Genomic DNA, 17,736 nt, shown 5'->3' on the forward strand with positions numbered 1-17,736 from the left:
ATAAGTCTGTTTCTTTTTCAGATTCCAATATTAATATATATTTTCGTAGATCATTTGCTTTTTGTGGCGTTTCCTATCGAATCAAAGATGAATCTATATTCCATTGAAGCATGAAATCATCATCTGAAATCGAATTCAGGCTCTGAACTTCTTTATTGCTATTTTCAAGCAATAATCTGGACAAAAGAGGCTTAGCGCGGTTTTGAGGCCATAAACCTGAAGCTCTCCATCCTGAAGTGATATTATTCAGAGTTAAACTCTTTAATCTTGCTTTCTGATAGTATGCAAGAAAATTCCTTTTGCCTATAGGTGTAGAATCAGATAGTGAACCTAATTTATTGAGCTCATGCTGGTATTCACGTTTTAGAGAAGAGAATATCGATAAATCAAGAGGTTGTAGTACATGTGATGTATGTGGAGGAAGAAACAAAAGGTGTATATTGTTTTTGAAGCATTCAAGCATAAATTGAGTGGTTTCGTGGCTTCCATGCCCGTCCAAAACAAGCAATCTAGCCTCTTTTGGGTCAGAAAGGGCGGTTTGAGGAATAAAGACCTCTTTTAGCCATGCTAGACCTGTTTCATTAGTAGTCCACCCATTTTCTGTAGCATGGAACTTCCAATCCTTATATATATCAAGCTCAATAGAGAACCATTGTTGTTGAATACTTTTACCCTTATATATAACGAGGGGTAATAGTGCTTTTCCTGTAGCAGAGATACACTCAATAAAAAAGGTCCAACTTCTTATGCCAAGCTGCTTCTTTTGAATAAAGCATCTCTCAGCACTCCCAAGTACCATACCATTCAAGCCCTAGCCTTCCATAATACCAGCTTCATCCATATTCCATCTGTTTTCCGGTTTAATATGGATAATAGCCAGCAAATTCAACTTTTCAAAGAACTTGCTAATAATTTCGATAATAGCACCTGAAACACGTTGATTATCGATTCTGATTTGTCTTTTGGTTCGAATTTCAGGGTTTCTAAGCAGAAAGTTGCATATCCATCGTTTTCCAAGTATAGACTCATTCCCTTTCACCTCAAAAAGGGTTTCACCAATTTCTCATATCTGCCAATATATAGAACTAATACCCAAAGCCTCTTGAACTAATATCCGTTCGACTAATGCTTTCTCCTGTATCGAGGCTATCTTTTGCATATTTTGAGCACCTTTTTGATGGGAAAGGTGACCTTTTATACAGCACTAAAGAGTAATACAGGGTATCCCATAAGTCAACTACCCCACTTTCCGACCACCCCCTGTTTCCGACCACCTAAAAAATTCATATTATCTACACTTAAAACTTTAATAACTCAATAACTATTGAACTTCAATGAAATCGCCTGTAGAATCACTTTCTATAGCACTAGAGCTATCATCTACCTCATCTTCACGATCTCCAGCTTCAATTTGTGTACGCCTTATAGCTCTAATCCCTGCGAACTTCGAATTTGGAGATACCACAACCTTTCGCCTTTTTCTAGGTAATGCTTCATCTAATTGATATTCTAGCTTTCTAATCTTATTCTCTGCCTCTAAGAGTTCATAATCCTTAGCATCGAATCCTTTTATAATCTTGCGAAATAGTAATCTTCGTGTTGGCAAATCGATCTCCTTCTCTTGAATCATTATATCTCTATATTTTCTGATATCGGCTCCTTTTTGAGGGGTTTTCCATTGAATAAACGATGAATATATATTCCATTGAAGAATAGGATCATCATCAGATTCAGGATTAAGTGATAAAACCTCTCTATTGCTATTTTCAAGCAAAAGTCGACTCATAAGAGGTTTAGCCATATTTTTGGGCCAAAGACCACTAGCTTGCCACCCAGACTTGATATTTTGAATAGTTAAACCTTCTATTCTAGCCTTCTGATAGCAAGAAAGGAAATTGCGCTTTCCAATTGGTGAGGAATCGGATAATAGACTTAATTTATTAAGTTCGATTCGATATGCACTTTTTAGGGGTGAGAACACAGATAAATCGAGTGGTTGTAGTACGTGTGACGTATGTGGTGGGAGAAGTAAGAGATATATGTTGTTATTAAAGCATTCTAACATAAATGCTGTAGTTTCATGGCTTCCGTGTCCGTCCAAAATGAGGAGTCTTGAATTTTCCGGCTGAATAGGGGTAGTTTGAGGGATATAGATCTTTTTCAGCCATTCTAAAGCTGTAGCATCTGTAGTCCATCCATTTTCTGTAGCGGTAAAGTTCCAACCCTTGAATAGAGTCAAATCTGTTGGAAACCATTGTTGTTGAACTGATTTTCCCTTATATATTACAAGGGGAGTAATGCTTTTTCCATTGGCTGAAATGCATTCTATAAAAGAGGTCCAAATTCGAGATCCAGGTTGCTTTTTTTGAATAAATCTTCGATCAGTGCTTCCTACTACTAGTCCATTAAGACCCTGACCCTCCATTATACCTGCTTCATCCATATTCCATCTGTTGGCCGGCTTAATAGCCTTGATTTCAGGGATTGCGAGGTTCCGGAACCACTTCTTAATAATATCAGATGTAGCACCTGAAACTCGTGCAGAATCGATTTGATGTTGCTTCTTAGTTCCAATATTAGGATGCCTTCGAAAAAAGCTATGTATCCATTTCTTTCCAAGTGAGGGATCCTCCCCTCGTACAATAAGGAGGTGCTCTGCCATCTCTCTGATTTGACGATGTGTAGGGCTAGTACCAAGAGCTTCCTGTACTAATATCCATTCTGCTAGTCGATTCTCCTGAATTGGAGATAACTTTTGAAGTATTTGGGCGCCTTTTTGATGCGAAACTCCACCATATATTCGATCGTGAAGTGTGGTACGTGGAACACCATAATCCAAGCTAGCTCTTCGTATGCTTGCTCCATTTGTAATCGCTCTAAGAGCCTCTGCGATATCTTCTTCGGTATATCTATTCTTCATATCACAATTATAATAATATCAAAATTTCAAATCAATTGATTAAAGCATTGTTGAGTTATTCAAAGTATAAATTTTATAATTACTCAAAGCGGTGTGGTTTTTGAGGTGGTCGAAAAGAGGGGGTGGTCGGAAAGTGGGGTAGTTGACTTAATTCAAACCAGCTTTTCTGATAATCATACCTCCTACTATAGCACTAAATGCCATAGCAATATCATCTTCAATATAACCACTGCCCATAATATAATTGACAATATATCAAATTTTTGAATCAATTGATTCAGTGATTGTTGAATCATTAAAGATTGAAGAGAGGTGGTTGGTTAGAGTGGTGAGATTTATGAGGTGGCCGAAAAGTGGGGTGGCCGAAAAGTGGGGTACTGAAATTAGGGGGTTATTGGTCGTGTATTTGACGAAAGAGATTCCGATTAACGTGATTTATCAGTGTGCGGGTCATATCAGTGTGCGGGTCATTTTCACCTCAATTCACTCTTTCAAACTCATATTATTCAACAACCATTGAATCAATTGATTAAAACTATGAAAATTATAATAATCTAGGATCTATTATATTATCTTGACAAGTTCTTGCATTATGTCCGGTCTTTCCGCATTTACTACAGCATCGACTAGAAGATGCTTCTTCATTAGAATTCCTCCCTTTTTGACGCTCGTCGCGTTGAATCTGAATATCAACCTCTTGTTGAGATAATATATCAAGAGCTTCTTGCCCAGTAAGTACTCCTCCTTGACGTAATTGGGGTTTTTTCGCGCGTCGACGCTTGCTTAATGCCTCATTTGCCTTTCGAAGTGTACGAATCTCTGCATTCAAAAGTGTATTCTCATGAGCTAATCTCTCTATACCTTTAGCTAGAGCTAGTACAGTCTCAAATATAGGTGTAGGGGAGCTTGATTGATGTCGGGTTATTCGAGATTTCACTAAAATTGATTGAGAAAGAGCTTCAGTTGGGTTGTGAGGGGTTTGAGAGATCCATTGATCTAGATCGAAAGAGGGAGGGGTAGGTGTACGAATTCGAATATCTAACTTCGAAAGTACGGCTTCAGGGTTAAATGGTATTAAACCTGTTCCTCGAAATCCTGATTTCATATTCTGAGAGATGATTGATTCTTTATATGCAGCTTTAAAAGCTATAAAGAATTCAACCTTCGAAATATGATTGATATGTGCCTTGATAAATCCATCAATTTGACCACCATATGAACGTTTCAGATTGCTAAAACAGCCCACATCAAGTGGTTGAGTTAAATGACTTGAATGCGGTGGTAGACTTAAGCATATAATATCGTTCTCTTTGCAATATGCTTGAAAAGCTCTTGATTCATGGCTTTCATGCCCGTCTAGTACCAACATTCGATACCTGCCCTTTCTTCGGTTCTTAGTGTGCTTGTCGAAGTGTTTCAACCATTCTAAACCTGTCTCATTGTTTGTCCATCCATTAGATGTAGGTTTAATAGCCCAATCCGCAGGAAAATCGGTTTCGGTATACCAATTGGAAAGATGAACCTGTCCTTGAACCACTAGAAATGGGGGTATAGTTTCACCCTCCCCATTGCCACATATGATTGCTGTAGCCCATTCTCTATTGCCTGGTTGTATTGCCTTGCTTCTGCCATTCCGTTCAGCACTAGTTACTACCATTCCGGGGCATATTATACCCATCATAAAGCCCGTCTCATCGAAATTGTAGAAATCGCCATCCAAAATGCTGTATTTCGCTCGCATATTCGCAACCAATCGAAACCACTCTTCAATAAGCTTAGGATCTTCGCAGAGAGCTCTTTGAAAGTCATAAACACGACTAAAACGCGTCTTTAATTCGATTCGACGCTTTACGAATCGATGCGCCCAGAGCTTCCCAACGCGCTTTGTACCCCTCGATTCAAGAATATGATTCGCCATATCTTCTACATTTCTTAATTTAGGTGGAAATCCTCTCAAATCCATATCAATTATATATTCAGAAATGATATTCTCTTCTAGTTCTGAAAGATTATAAGATTTAGGTCGATATTCGGAACGGGAAGTAATACCATTAATTCTACGCTGTAGTGTTGTATTCGAGATATTATATATCTTTGCAACCTTTCGAATACTTGTTTTTTTGTCTTTTTGAATAGCTTCGATAGCGAGGAGTATACGGGCTTCTTGATTATTCGAATCCATTGTGGATTGTTGATAAAAACGCGTATTGAAAGAGAATAGAGTGAATTGAGGTGAAAATGACCCGCACACTGATATGACCCGCACACTGATAAATCACGTTACTGGTATTTAACATCAGCTTTATATACATGGTCATGAAGCGGTACGGTATATGATGAACGAACGTGCAAGAGCTACAAATGAAGTCGCGAGCAAGTTTTTGCCAGAGTCTACAGCAATTAATTCGTTCACAGGTCAACAGAAAAACATTATGTATTGTTGCACCTTGAGCTGTCACAGAGTCAAGTTGTGAAACTTTAGTGACTGAATAATCTCAATTGATGTCATAAATGGTGAGGAGAGAAGAACTAAAGCTATGAAGAGAAGCCGTATCCATACCCTCCTCCGTAGCCCCAAACTTAGGTCATATCCCCAGTACACGACGCACGTACTCCCCTGATCAATTTTGAGGTATAAATAATATCAATTAGATTTCATATTATAATAATATGAATGCTTGATCGAAGTTCAAGAATACTAATGATCTAATTAGTCATTAAGATTACCATTGGGCGACGGCTTCTTTACTTGATACGCAAGAGAATACATATTACAATTTGGTCGAAACAGGAAATTCCAGACGAGATAGGTAAAATAAGCGATGCTACATCAACAATAGTACATTATTTAGGTTTGGAACTGATAATGAATATCACTATATAGTTCTGTAAAGAATATCAGAGATTAAGTGAACAATTAGAATCTGGATTTAATAAATTGCTTTCAAATTAAATATGTCGTTGAATGGAGCAAAGTTGAAATGTTGTTCGATCAAAAAGCATATTAGGAATAACTTATAAGACACTTGATCTATGTGTATCCTAGTATAGTATCCTGAACTTTTGAAGATTAGCTCTCCCCCATAATACACCTAGGAATTGTGTTGATAATAAGGGTTCACTAGTATAAGACCAATCGATACGTCATATCGAATGATCATGCTACTGGCACGTTGAGAACATATATCACTCTAATTAGTAGAAACCAAAAGATTGCTCATTGCAGTATAAGGTGTAAGAATATGGCCTTCACACTCTCCAACAACACGGCGACTTTAAGCTCTATGACATCTTTGTTCATAACTTCTACCACTTCTTCTCCTACAATAACCACCTCAAATCTCAACGCAATGGATACTAAGTCGACCTCCTGCTGCACAATTACCAACGGTGGGGGATGCCCATTCCCCACCACACCTCTCATCGCTTTGATTATTCTTGCAGTCCTCCCTTGGATATTTCTTGTTATCACTTGTTACGTGTTATCGGAATACCGATCTGAAAATGACAAGCTCGAGAAAGCAGAAAGACAGGGAATCGTGGGAAAGCCATATTTGAAAAAACATCATGAGAAAGTCATTCGACAGGAGATCTGGGAAGAAGACTTCCAGCGAAATGCGGCCCGCATGATGCACATTCAAGTCCTAGATGAAAAATGCAATCATGCTGTCAATCCGGAGAATGACATTCTTTTCCGTTATAAATCCCAGACTGCACAGGAGGTGGCGTGGATAGAGATCCGAGATTCGATCAGGGCAGAGTTCAGAAAGAAATACATAATGGATCAGTCTGACATCGAGGTCGATGCGATGGGCAAATATGGACCTGTTCCGAGAAATCATCGCTTATCCTTGTTGTAAAGCTAGTAAGAGGACGAGCTTTCCAGAAACTTGAGGACGCAGGTTCTGAATTAAGAAATATGGGGCCTACAGAGAAAGGGTGTGGTATTCAGCAAAGGAAAATTTTCAATTCTCGGGCAGGTGATTATTTTCATGGTCGAAAAGTGTCACATAGCTAAAGATCTCCCTAAAGAAGATAATTTATTATAAATCTAGTCAAGAGGGACTGTCGAAAACGAAAGGCTGTCAAAGAGGGTTAGTCCATATTATAAGCAAGATATTGGGCTGGATATAAGGCTTCTTAGAATAACAATACCACACTGCCACATACAGCTATAAGGTAATGGAAATCTGCGAAGTTTTAAAATGACGTTTCTGGTGTGAGTCTGAATATGATTGTGACTGCGCAGAATTTCACCAACGCTGAGTATGCTACTATAACATGAGCTCTTTCAACTTTTATACTGGTATCAATAGGATTATAGCATATGTATTAGATATATAGTGTCTAGAAATGCCATGGTACATAAATTGCTATCTAAAAGTAAGACGTTATCTTTAGTTGTACGCATATGTATATATCATGGAAGCTTCTAGAGGCAGTACCGAGTTTTTTCATGTTCACACTCACTTATAATGCACTCACTATCTGACTATCTATGCTACATATATGTATAGCAAAGCTTCCAAATTATAGGCCTCTACAGGCTCAACACGCTACAACAGATATGCAACAAAAGAATTCCACGGGGTAATAATAGGATTTGAGTGGTCGATGGGATTTGCGAAGCGAATATCGATAGTGATTATTCAAAGGAGAAAAAAGAGGCTAAAATTAATCACCTCATTAAATTCAATAATAAATCAAATAATAATGGAAATTGAGAAATCAATCACATCGGATAAATTCTTGAGTAATTTTCAGTCATAGAAATAATTTAAACTTTTGATTCTCTGAATTATAAAGGAATATTTGGATTATTGAAGGGCTTGACTAGTGGTCAATTCCGGCCTATTTTTTCTCCTATATAGAGGGGGAATGCAAGGGACTGTTGCTTTTTCTTCATCAAAGACATTTCTTTTCGCTGCATATTATTTCTATTACCCTAATAATGTTGAGTTTCAGTTCAGGTTAATGAACCTTTCAATTGTATATTACCGATTTTCGTGATTAGGTCAAAAGCACAAGGCCACTCACCGGTGGGTATACGAACTGACAAGACATAATTGACTTAACAATATCTTTTGAGATCTCAATTTCTACATCTTAAAAATTGCTTCAATAATCCATTCAAGATTGAACAATGGAACAATGAAAAAATTTGCATTCATTACAAATTTTGAAAGTCGAGAAGTGTCCTGCTAGTCTACACACCTACTGGCGTGCTCACATCTCAATAATATCAAAAGTCTCAGAAACTGCACTAAATAAATACCATTAGATACATTACACAGTAAACATAACTAAGTATACTAACTACACCCACCTCTTCTCACCAAAATCTACCTCTATACTTCTATTCTAATCTATCCTTCCCAAACTCAAAAATCAAAATTCACCTCCGGCCACTCACTACTAGGTCCATCCAAAACCTTCCCTCTAATCCCCATAAACCACTTTCCAAAAAACGCCCCCACAAACGCTGTTTCAATCTCCAAAATTCTCACACCACTAATCGTCCCCAACAAATCCTCAAATCCCTGTACTCCCAGCATCGTAGCCCACACCGCCAAATCCGTATAACTACCATGCTGCGTCGCATTGACCCTGACATCTCTCTTCCACCCTCCCAGCTTCACCGAATTTCCCCAGAATTCATACCATGTGGGATCTCTCTCTTCCGTCCTCGTGTGATTCTGATTCCCCATAATCATGAATGATTTTTCGAGTCCGCTTTGTACGACATCGCCTTCGATTGCACCGTCGAGATTGACTCCGTAGGAGAAACGGGAATCATCATGCATAGCTTGGAAAGCTGCAGCTCCGCCCAATGAGTGACCAAAGGTTCCGACTGTTTTGGTTTGGAATATTGATTGAGATTTTCCATATCCATATGAATGGGATGAGGAATTCTGGATACCAGGAATTTGAGCAGTGAATAATGGATCCGAGAAAGAGTTCAACACAAATTGCATATCTTTAACTCGAGCATTCACATATGGAATTGGAGCGGTATAATTATCAAAGTCCTCGCCTACCCAGGTTGCTATTGTACCATTCGAATATTCGATGAATTCGACATCGAAAGGGTGATCGATAGTGATGACGAGATAGCCCAGAGAAGCGATATTCTCGGCAATGACGCTATAGATAAGTCGCGTATTCCCATAGCCGGGGGAGAAGAGAAGGATTGGGAAATCGAATGAATTGTTGTGGGAAAGAAGAATAGGAGCGGAATTATAGGAACGAGAAGAGAGATCTTGGAGGGTAGCGGAAGGGAGAGAGTAGGTTTCTGCTAAATAAAGAGCCGTGGCTGATGGGAAGGTGGGAGCGAATGTATAAGATGTGTCTTTGGCGGATGTAGGGTAGAAGAGGGAGAGCATTAGACTGCGGGAGGTAGACGAGTCCGTTACTTGGAGAGTGGTGGTGCCAAGAGTATGGGACCCAGGTAGTGGAGGTGCTTGAATAATTCCATAGACGACATGGGAAAGATTGAGAAAGAGCCAGCAGATTTTCATTGTGATGAAAGTCATATTACTTTTTGTTGATGTTAATCAATGTGGACAATTCAAACAATGAAGCCGTCTACCTAGATCACTTTATATAAAGTTTGAGTTTCTCAGCCGCAAGGACAAAATTTGTCTGCCTAGAACTAGCGGTACTCGGCAAGTACAAATTGCATGACAGCGGACCATTACCATTGTTGAAGATATTCGCAATCGTACATTTTTGATCTGTTACGCTATTCAATAACGTCTGTATGCTGGAATACGAACCGTAAGATGTCATTCGTGATTTATTGGGCACGTTTGACATAATACGCTTCGTGGCTGTGCATCAGCCCTGCAAAATTGGCAGTCCCTTGTGGAGTATTCTACCGAAAATAAAACATGCCCAATCATTTCATTTTCGACATATTGTTCTCGAAACTAAGAGTCCAAGACTAGATGCCTCTACAGCCTTGAACTTACGAAGAAAGAATGCAGAAGCCCTGCCCCTAAGCTTTGAAGGGGAGCCTTCTTTGATCGCAACCTGGTGACATTAATGTCATAGCTTAATTTATCACAGCCCAGTGGATAGATACCCTATGACAAGGCAGGGCAGGATATTTACCACATCTGATCATTCAAACCATTGCACTTACACAACGCTCCGTGTCAACTACACATAGCAAGCGAAGATGCCTCCTCGATTAGACCTAGTCGTTCGAGTCGGGAGACAAACACGTAGAAGACCCCCTGGACTGGTGACAATCCGACCTATCCGAAGACATCCGGTACGAAGAAGGCCGCCAATACGAAATGTAGGAGCGAGAGGAAGAGGTGGAAGGAGAAGATGTGGAAGAAGAGTAGCTACAAGGACACGACTGGATATCTTGCTATTTGCAGCTTCATACAGTGGTTGGGAAGACTCACATGGAGTAATCTGTCGATCTGGAAGGAGACAAGGAAGGTTTTCGGACGATGGAAGCACATGAGTGAATAAATCATGTTCACTCAAATTGCAAAATGGATATTGGTGGAACTTTGGACAAATGCTACCATATATTGATTGAAATACCGCGTAGCCTCATCAATTCCAGAACTTACTTTTGATATTCAAATTTGGTCATCATAGTTCCGATATGTGGTAAAATCTCAACCGAGAATGAATCTCCTTCCCTCAGATATTCCTTTGGTGTGAAACTATTACCAACACCCGCTGGAGTACCGGTCAAAATTATAGTACCTGGCAAAATAGTAGTACCTTGAGAAAGGAAAGAAACAATTTTCGCGACGGGGAAAATCAAATCACTGTTACTGGTCAGTTTACGGCTGAAAATCCGGATCGGGTATTCATACTCTGTTCCGCAATCTTGCATCACCTTCCCGTTCTTTAGACCTCTAATTCGAAGTTTCGATGGGTCTGGAATGAGTTTCGTGGATACCAAGACTGGACCTAGAATATTGTTAGCTTCAATTTCCAAAAACGAATTAAAATGCATACCAATTGGGCAAGCACCGTCAAAACTTTTGCTGAAGCACCATTGACTTTGCGCAAATTGACTTGCACGACTGCTGACATCGTTTGCTGCAGTATATCCCAAAACGTAATTTAATGCGTCTGCCTCGCTGACGTCCTTGCACTTATCTCCAATCACAATTACCAACTCGGATTCGTAATCGCAGCAATCATCTTTCAGCGCAAACTTTGGAATAACTGTCGGGGATGGATATGGATCTGCGAGAGAGGTCGAAGGTTTCATAAAAACGGTTGGCAGATCTGGAATGGCCATTTTAACTTCGTGTGCATGTTGAACATACTGCAATTTTTAGTCATTCCCTTATGCATATGTATTTCAGAGATTTGCTTCTTACGTTCAATCCAATACATCTAATTGTGCCAACTTCAGACTCTGCAAGGGGAGATAGGAGTCTTCCAATTTCTGTGATAGTTCCAGTTGAAGTGCCCGGTTCTAGGACTGATGATCCGCTGTATACATCAACTTTCACGTCCTTTCCTGCAATGATTGCAGCTCCCACATCGAGCTCTGAGTCTACTGGTTGACCAATGAGTACCTCCTCAGAAGATTTAGGTACAAATCGTACGAGACCTAGAATGTTATGTCAATTATCTTGTCGAAACAAGTATTTCGATAGGACTATAGAACAACGTACGCTCAAATGATGGTACTAGCATAGCTGATGTATGGGTGGGATACTAGAACTTCGTGGTATTTACAATGTTGATGAAATTGAGGAACAGAAATTGAGTCAAGTAGGTCTTTGGGAGTGAAGGAAAGAGAAAGACTGAAGAGGACTGTTTTGATTCAGACAAACATGACCTTCGAACTCCCCACCTACTCTTCTTCACCCCACTTTGATGGAAGCCGATTCAACTGCCTTCATCATGGCAACAATTGACCCGATACAGTATTATCTATACCTGTCACCATTCTTCGTGGATGGTCAATTTCACTCGGTCGATATTCGTACGGGAAGTATTGCAATCAGCGTGGACGCGTAAGAAAAGACCAGAGTCCCCACAAGATTTGAAGTCGAAGGGGTGGGGAGCTTTGAGGGGAATTCAAGGTTTCAAGACGCTAATTTGTGGGGATTATTGAGCATTGAATCCCCCGAAGCTTCAGGATGAAATTCCCAAGCTTCAACGATAGAGGAGTGTCCACTTGATCAAATCAATTCGTACTCGTTCGCTCTTAATAACTATTTCGCAAGCTCTCCACATCAACTGAAGCCATGGGCAGATCATTATTATCAGGTCATGCTTCGGCTCTGCTAGTAGTCATAGATTGATTAATTGAAGAACATCCATATCCAGACCAATTCCTCCTCCAGACTTTTGAACAACCCATTGTGATATAAGCTTTCTGCACATCAAGACCCAATCTCTTACCACAGCTCTAAGTCCTGTTAATCCACAGCAGATATGGCAATTTTACTAGAGAATTCAGGATATATCCAAAGTTCAGACCCTACAAAGCCTCGATCTGATGCAGCTGTCCCTTTCCGCGATATCATACCCACCCCAGACCATCCTCGCATTGCTGGGATACAAGATCATACAGCATTAAGTTGGTGCGAGTCCAGAAGGCAAATTGAGGCTCCAGCTTGGCTGATTAACCGACTTGATGCAAAGAATCTAGAGAAACCATACAAAGGATTCACATCAGACGGAAAGGTCAGAGAGGGGCTATATAACTATGCTGAGGATGAAGGTGCGCCAACGGAGGAGGTGATTTCGAAAACGGAAGAATTTTTGAAGGTCCTGAGTGAAGATCAAAGAAAAGTGGTTCAATTTGGAGATGTTACAGACGATGAATTTAGACTGTGGTCGAATCCAGAATTATACATGAACCCAGGTAAGGAGTGAAGATGCCTCTATCTTAATCTCATACTTATCTCTGAAATAGGTGGACTACGACTCGATGAGTGTTCCTCGGAGATTCAAGCCGCAATTCATGCCATTCTCAGAGCTTCATCCTCTAAGCAGGGCTATGAAAAAATTCACGCTTGTTGCCTCACAAATGATTTCCTTGGACATCTAGTGAACGGCAAGAAAGTTCTCAATGAACATTCCTACAACTTTCGCTTGTTTGGTACACCATCCATGACCAAACCATTCGGATACACATTCTTTGGACACCACTTGTGTTTTTGTGTAGTTTTCCTCGGAAAGAGAATGGTGATTGGTCCTACATTCATGGGAGCAGAACCTGATAGAATTGACGAGGGACCACATGCTGGCCTGAGGTTATTTAGATCAGAGGAGATGGATAGTTTAAGCTTGATGCAAAGCTTACCTAAAGAATTACAAGAGAAGGCAACTCTGAGTAAGGGTATGGATGGAAAGAGTTTGCCAGCTGATAGGTGGAATCCTTTTGACGAAAGACATCTTGGTGGTGCAAGACAAGATAATAGGATTGTACCACATGAAGGATGTCCAGTTTCTGAATTTCCAGCAAACCAGCGAGAGCAAATCATCAAGCTTTTCAAATCTTTTAATGAATATTATCCCGACTCGGTTTTGGAGCATAGGGTTGCACTATTTAAGAAACATCTCGATGAAACATATTTCGCTTGGATCGGAGAATACGGAGACGATGATCCTTATTACTATCGGATCCACAGCCCGGTAGCATTTATGGAATTGGATTTCCATTGTGGAAGTAAGTCTCACCATTTCTCCTGTTTGACATATCTGACCTTGTTTTAGTTTTCTTGACAAATACAAGTCCAGCAAGATGTCACATTCATACATGCAACAGATTGCCTAACCGAGGTGATTATGGGCGAGCACTTTTGGAACAATTGAAGTAGATTGAAATTAATGAAGTGATCAAAAATATATCTGTTCAAGAGTTACCCAGCTTCTTATTTATTGTTTTCGTGATTAGTCAATTTGTTTGACTATATGTGTATTATTGAAGATTGTGACTGCATCTCGAGCTTTGAATTTAGATACTGGGGACAGATTTTAAGAATTATCTTAATATTCAAATGTATACCAGACGAATTTTTCTCCTTTCACAGATCGCTAATAAATTTCCAGCAAATCCAATATTTTGGCTACCAAGTAAGAGGGTATCCATGCTGCCAAAAACTCCCAAACGCCGGTCAAGAAAATCGTACTGTTCATTCCTCTTGTAGCATAAAACTTTGTAGTTTCGTACTTAGCATTTTGATATTGCATATTTCAACGTCCTCAGGAGTATCTTCGTCGCAAATGCGGAGATTACTCGGAGGAAGTTTCTGCCTAGGATTTAACACTCCTCCTATCCCCTTTCGTTTTAATCCCCCCGTTCTGGACAAATCAAAAACACCAGTGAATCGATACCATGGGTAGTCTGCGCTCACTCCCGGATACAGAGAACCCATCTGAACATGCCATTCAACCGTGTAAGATACCTCACTCCCCCTCTCAACCGCAATACCTCCCACATGAAGATGATGCTTATAAAAATATTCCACCACCTCCGTCATCTGTAGAAGATCCGAGTTCTTACCCGTTAACGAAAACTTTCGATATCGAAACGGATTTTCAACCTCCTCGCCTGCGTCATTGACAATAATTGCGCGAAAACCAATATGTCGAAACTCATGATGTTTCTCAATGACGTATTTGTGAGCAACTGAGGGGTGAGTAACTTGTGAGCCTTTCTGACTTGCTTTTGGATCACTGAGAACCAGTGCGCAGAAGTGACATCCCCAGCCCAGGAGTTGGAGGTCATAGGAACTCTTGGGATTGGGAGGAGTGCTACATGGAGATGTGATGTCTTTGGATAATGACATGGGTTCTTGGGGGTAATGAATCCATCCGTGATCGAATCCGCGCGTGATGAGCCCGAATAATCCGTAGGTGGTTAGGAGCATGTAGCTGCAGGTTCTACACATGTCGTCGCCATCGCTGATGAACATCTTGTGGAGACGGTTCGGGTCGGCCATTGTCGGTTGTTGTTGTTGATGTATTCTTTGTCGAATTGATGTCTGCTGTTATGGAGGAATATATGCTTCGAATTGATAGTTCTTATGATGATGGAACATTTGATTTCAAGAGTCTTGGGGGAATTCATTATGCTTTTACTGGTGCAAATGAATATTCGAACCAGTTTAAGACATCGATGGAGCTAAGTTGAAAGGGTTCTGATATCAGGAGCTAACGGATCGCTTATCTTGTCGAGCTAGAGCGATACTTTCGCTCTAATGCATCGTCAATCACAGTCATTGGGTACGTGATATGTGAATGATGTTTTTGAGGTTAGTGTCCTTGTTTGAGCTTAGCTTCCGATTTGTCTGATGGGTATCTTGAAAACGTTAAGGGTCAACTAAGATGGATCATTATAATACCTAGGATACTTGACGTTTGGCGAGAGCCTCGAATTGAGATATGACCAGTCAATGACCTAGTTCCGCAAGATTCAATATAGGACTCAAATTTCGAAAACTTCGTACACCATTTATGCCACTTCATCTCCATTTCCCAAGCGCCATCGTCACAGAAAGCTATCTTCCCCAAGTTTCCTAGGTTGATAGCACGGGCACCCCAGAATTTCGGATATTTCCCACTCTAGGCTGTCCAACCGCCACGCATACTAGTTGCCGGTACGTTGGGACACCGATGCCCCATATATTAGCTCGTGAACTAGCTAGAATGGATTTAGAGTTAGGTGTCGAGAAAGTACTATTGTGAACAGTCCTCTTTGATTCAGGGGTTTGAGTGAGCACGGTGCATTTGGCACTTCATGTTGGTTCTCTTTGGTGAAGATCAATCACTTTGACTAGGTAGGTATGCCGTATTATGATGGAAGTGTTGAGATAGTGGTATGAGAGTGCGGGACCGATATTGGAGCCGCGCGGAAACAGATGACTTGGGATTTCTCGACGAGTATTCTGGTTGACTCCTGTCTGTAAAAATACTTATCTGATCTATCCGAGCAGTATCCCAAATTACATCAATGTGATATAAGAGGCGGTGAATATGATCTACATGATTAGTGGAGTCTTAAGGTTAGGGTCCAAGCACAAGATATCAACGTCATACAATTTTTGCAAAAAATTACAAGCCAATGAACATCTTGAATTGGCTTTTCAGATGTGCAACAAAACTGTTTTTTGTGGTATGTGCTCTATATTCACTTGCAGATGTTCTGGCATTGACTGTGATAAAGGGGTGAATATCAAAGAGTGAATATACTACCTAGCTAGCTGATATGGAATGGAAGTGGCAGGAGTGGCTAAAGAGTGAATGAGGTTTAAGTTTTGATATTTGGCATGTGAAAGGTATTTTGATTTCCTACGTGTTTAAGAGGCATGTAGGTGTGCTTGAATTTTTGTGCCACATAAAGACTAAGAAATCCCAAAACAGCATGCGAAGGACGGCCTCTGTAATTGGATCACTGTGACGACTTTATGTCCTTCTGGTGTCTCGCACGTAAAATGTCTTCGGCGTTGAAGATAACTGTGCGAGGGGCCTACGGAATTACAAGCTAAGTACAAACTTACTTATCATCACTGTCATTTATAGCACTGCTATTCTCTAGTCGCCCATCAGTGTAGGCAATAGTATACTATAGTAAAACGATGGCGTATATGAAGCTTTTAATACTATAAATAATATGTATTAAAGAAATATAAACTCACTATCATACATATCACTTAAACGAATATATATAAAGATATACAATAAATCTGAAACATGAAAACCTAAAAATAAAAAGATAATATTGAAAATCAAAATTAATCCTAATAAAGCTTAAATAATGAAAAAATACTCTCAAAATATTTAAATTCGTAAAAATAATATAAAAATATTAATATTTATATTTAAAGATATTAAAAAGATGAAAATATTTGATATTATTAATAGTTTATTATTGATTAATAATAATTCAATTGAATATAGGATTTGATATCGTTGAAATCTAGGAATAACTTTAAATTCGTATATTTCGGTTTATTTCATATCAATTAGAAATTCGTATTCTCATATCTTATTAATAATATTTAATATTAGAATAATATTGAACATCTTTAGTGATATTGAATTCCATATTATGTAAGAGTTTAAGCCCTAGCTTATTATATACTAAATAATAACATATTAAAAACTCTTATTTCTTTAACTTTTAAATTATATATTAATTTAATTAATTTATAAATTAAGTTTATAAAAATGATATATAAGATTAAGAATTATTAAAATAATTTAAAAAAAAACAAATGAAATATTTTTAGCTATTTTTTTGAGAAAATTATAGATTCTTAAAATTAATATTATTAAAAAACTTGAAAAAAGTGGTTTTTTTATATAAGAAAAGTATTACATATTATAAATTTTGAAAAATTTCAACTTTAAAAACCTATAACTTTATGTTACAACGGATTAGTAACAGGCTGTAGAATCACTGACTTATAGGCTATAATGGTATTATAGGCCTCAGTGATTCAGCTGCAGTATACCGGGGGACACTAGGCACCCAAGGAAAGCCTCAGGCATGTATATAGTATTAGTTATAGAATACACTGAATCATAGGACATGGTTCCTAGGACAGTAGGGTCCTAAGAAGAATAAGCAATACAGGACACAGTAAGCAAGAGAGGTCTTGCTAGGATTAGTAAGCTCCCAAGGGATTAGCCCTAGGACAGGAAATAAGACAGGACGACAAGACTCACGGGACTAGTATCACGTGATGGACCATCCCATCAGTCCCACCGATTATTATCAATGGGATCAGTGGGATCCCACTACGCCCACTACTCTCAGTGAGTGGGATCGATGGGATCGCAGAGTGCAAAGGTCTATATAAGGGAAAGGGTTT

The 17,736-nt window shown here is 39.3% G+C and overlaps 7 protein-coding genes across 7 annotated transcripts; 3 read left to right on the forward strand and 4 right to left on the reverse strand.

Moving 5' to 3' along the window:
- Positions 1 to 1,321: 1,321 nt before the first annotated feature.
- Positions 1,322 to 2,920, reverse strand: EAF01_010607 (uncharacterized protein; the record flags this gene model as incomplete). Its single annotated transcript, XM_038918864.1, has 1 exon — positions 1,322 to 2,920. The coding sequence occupies one exon, from the start codon at positions 2,918 to 2,920 to the stop codon at positions 1,322 to 1,324; it is 1,599 nt and encodes a 532-aa protein (XP_038765567.1).
- A 3,242-nt stretch (positions 2,921 to 6,162) lies between these two features.
- Positions 6,163 to 6,780, forward strand: EAF01_010608 (uncharacterized protein; the record flags this gene model as incomplete). Its single annotated transcript, XM_038918865.1, has 1 exon — positions 6,163 to 6,780. One exon carries the CDS (start codon positions 6,163 to 6,165, stop codon positions 6,778 to 6,780), a length of 618 nt encoding a protein of 205 aa, XP_038765568.1.
- Positions 6,781 to 8,301: 1,521 nt separating this feature from the next.
- EAF01_010609 (uncharacterized protein) lies at positions 8,302 to 9,438 on the reverse strand (the record flags this gene model as incomplete). Its single annotated transcript, XM_038918866.1, has 1 exon — positions 8,302 to 9,438. One exon carries the CDS (start codon positions 9,436 to 9,438, stop codon positions 8,302 to 8,304), a length of 1,137 nt encoding a protein of 378 aa, XP_038765569.1.
- Positions 9,439 to 10,100: 662 nt separating this feature from the next.
- On the forward strand, positions 10,101 to 10,397 carry EAF01_010610 (uncharacterized protein; the record flags this gene model as incomplete). The annotated part of the gene is made up of 1 exon (XM_038918867.1): positions 10,101 to 10,397. The coding sequence occupies one exon, from the start codon at positions 10,101 to 10,103 to the stop codon at positions 10,395 to 10,397; it is 297 nt and encodes a 98-aa protein (XP_038765570.1).
- Positions 10,398 to 10,505: 108 nt separating this feature from the next.
- Positions 10,506 to 11,599, reverse strand: EAF01_010611 (uncharacterized protein; the record flags this gene model as incomplete). Its single annotated transcript, XM_038918868.1, has 5 exons — positions 10,506 to 10,713; positions 10,762 to 10,858; positions 10,907 to 11,222; positions 11,278 to 11,513; positions 11,578 to 11,599. 5 exons carry the CDS (start codon positions 11,597 to 11,599, stop codon positions 10,506 to 10,508), a joined length of 879 nt encoding a protein of 292 aa, XP_038765571.1.
- Positions 11,600 to 12,346: 747 nt separating this feature from the next.
- Positions 12,347 to 13,737, forward strand: EAF01_010612 (uncharacterized protein; the record flags this gene model as incomplete). The annotated part of the gene is made up of 3 exons (XM_038918869.1): positions 12,347 to 12,779; positions 12,831 to 13,586; positions 13,634 to 13,737. 3 exons carry the CDS (start codon positions 12,347 to 12,349, stop codon positions 13,735 to 13,737), a joined length of 1,293 nt encoding a protein of 430 aa, XP_038765572.1.
- Positions 13,738 to 14,052: 315 nt separating this feature from the next.
- EAF01_010613 (uncharacterized protein) lies at positions 14,053 to 14,862 on the reverse strand (the record flags this gene model as incomplete). Its single annotated transcript, XM_038918870.1, has 1 exon — positions 14,053 to 14,862. One exon carries the CDS (start codon positions 14,860 to 14,862, stop codon positions 14,053 to 14,055), a length of 810 nt encoding a protein of 269 aa, XP_038765573.1.
- Between the last annotated feature and the right edge of the window lie 2,874 nt (positions 14,863 to 17,736).

The sequence above is a fragment of the Botrytis porri genome, assembly GCF_014898465.1.
Source record: "Botrytis porri strain MUCL 3234 chromosome Unknown BPOR_017, whole genome shotgun sequence".
Lineage (NCBI taxonomy): Eukaryota > Fungi > Ascomycota > Leotiomycetes > Helotiales > Sclerotiniaceae > Botrytis > Botrytis porri.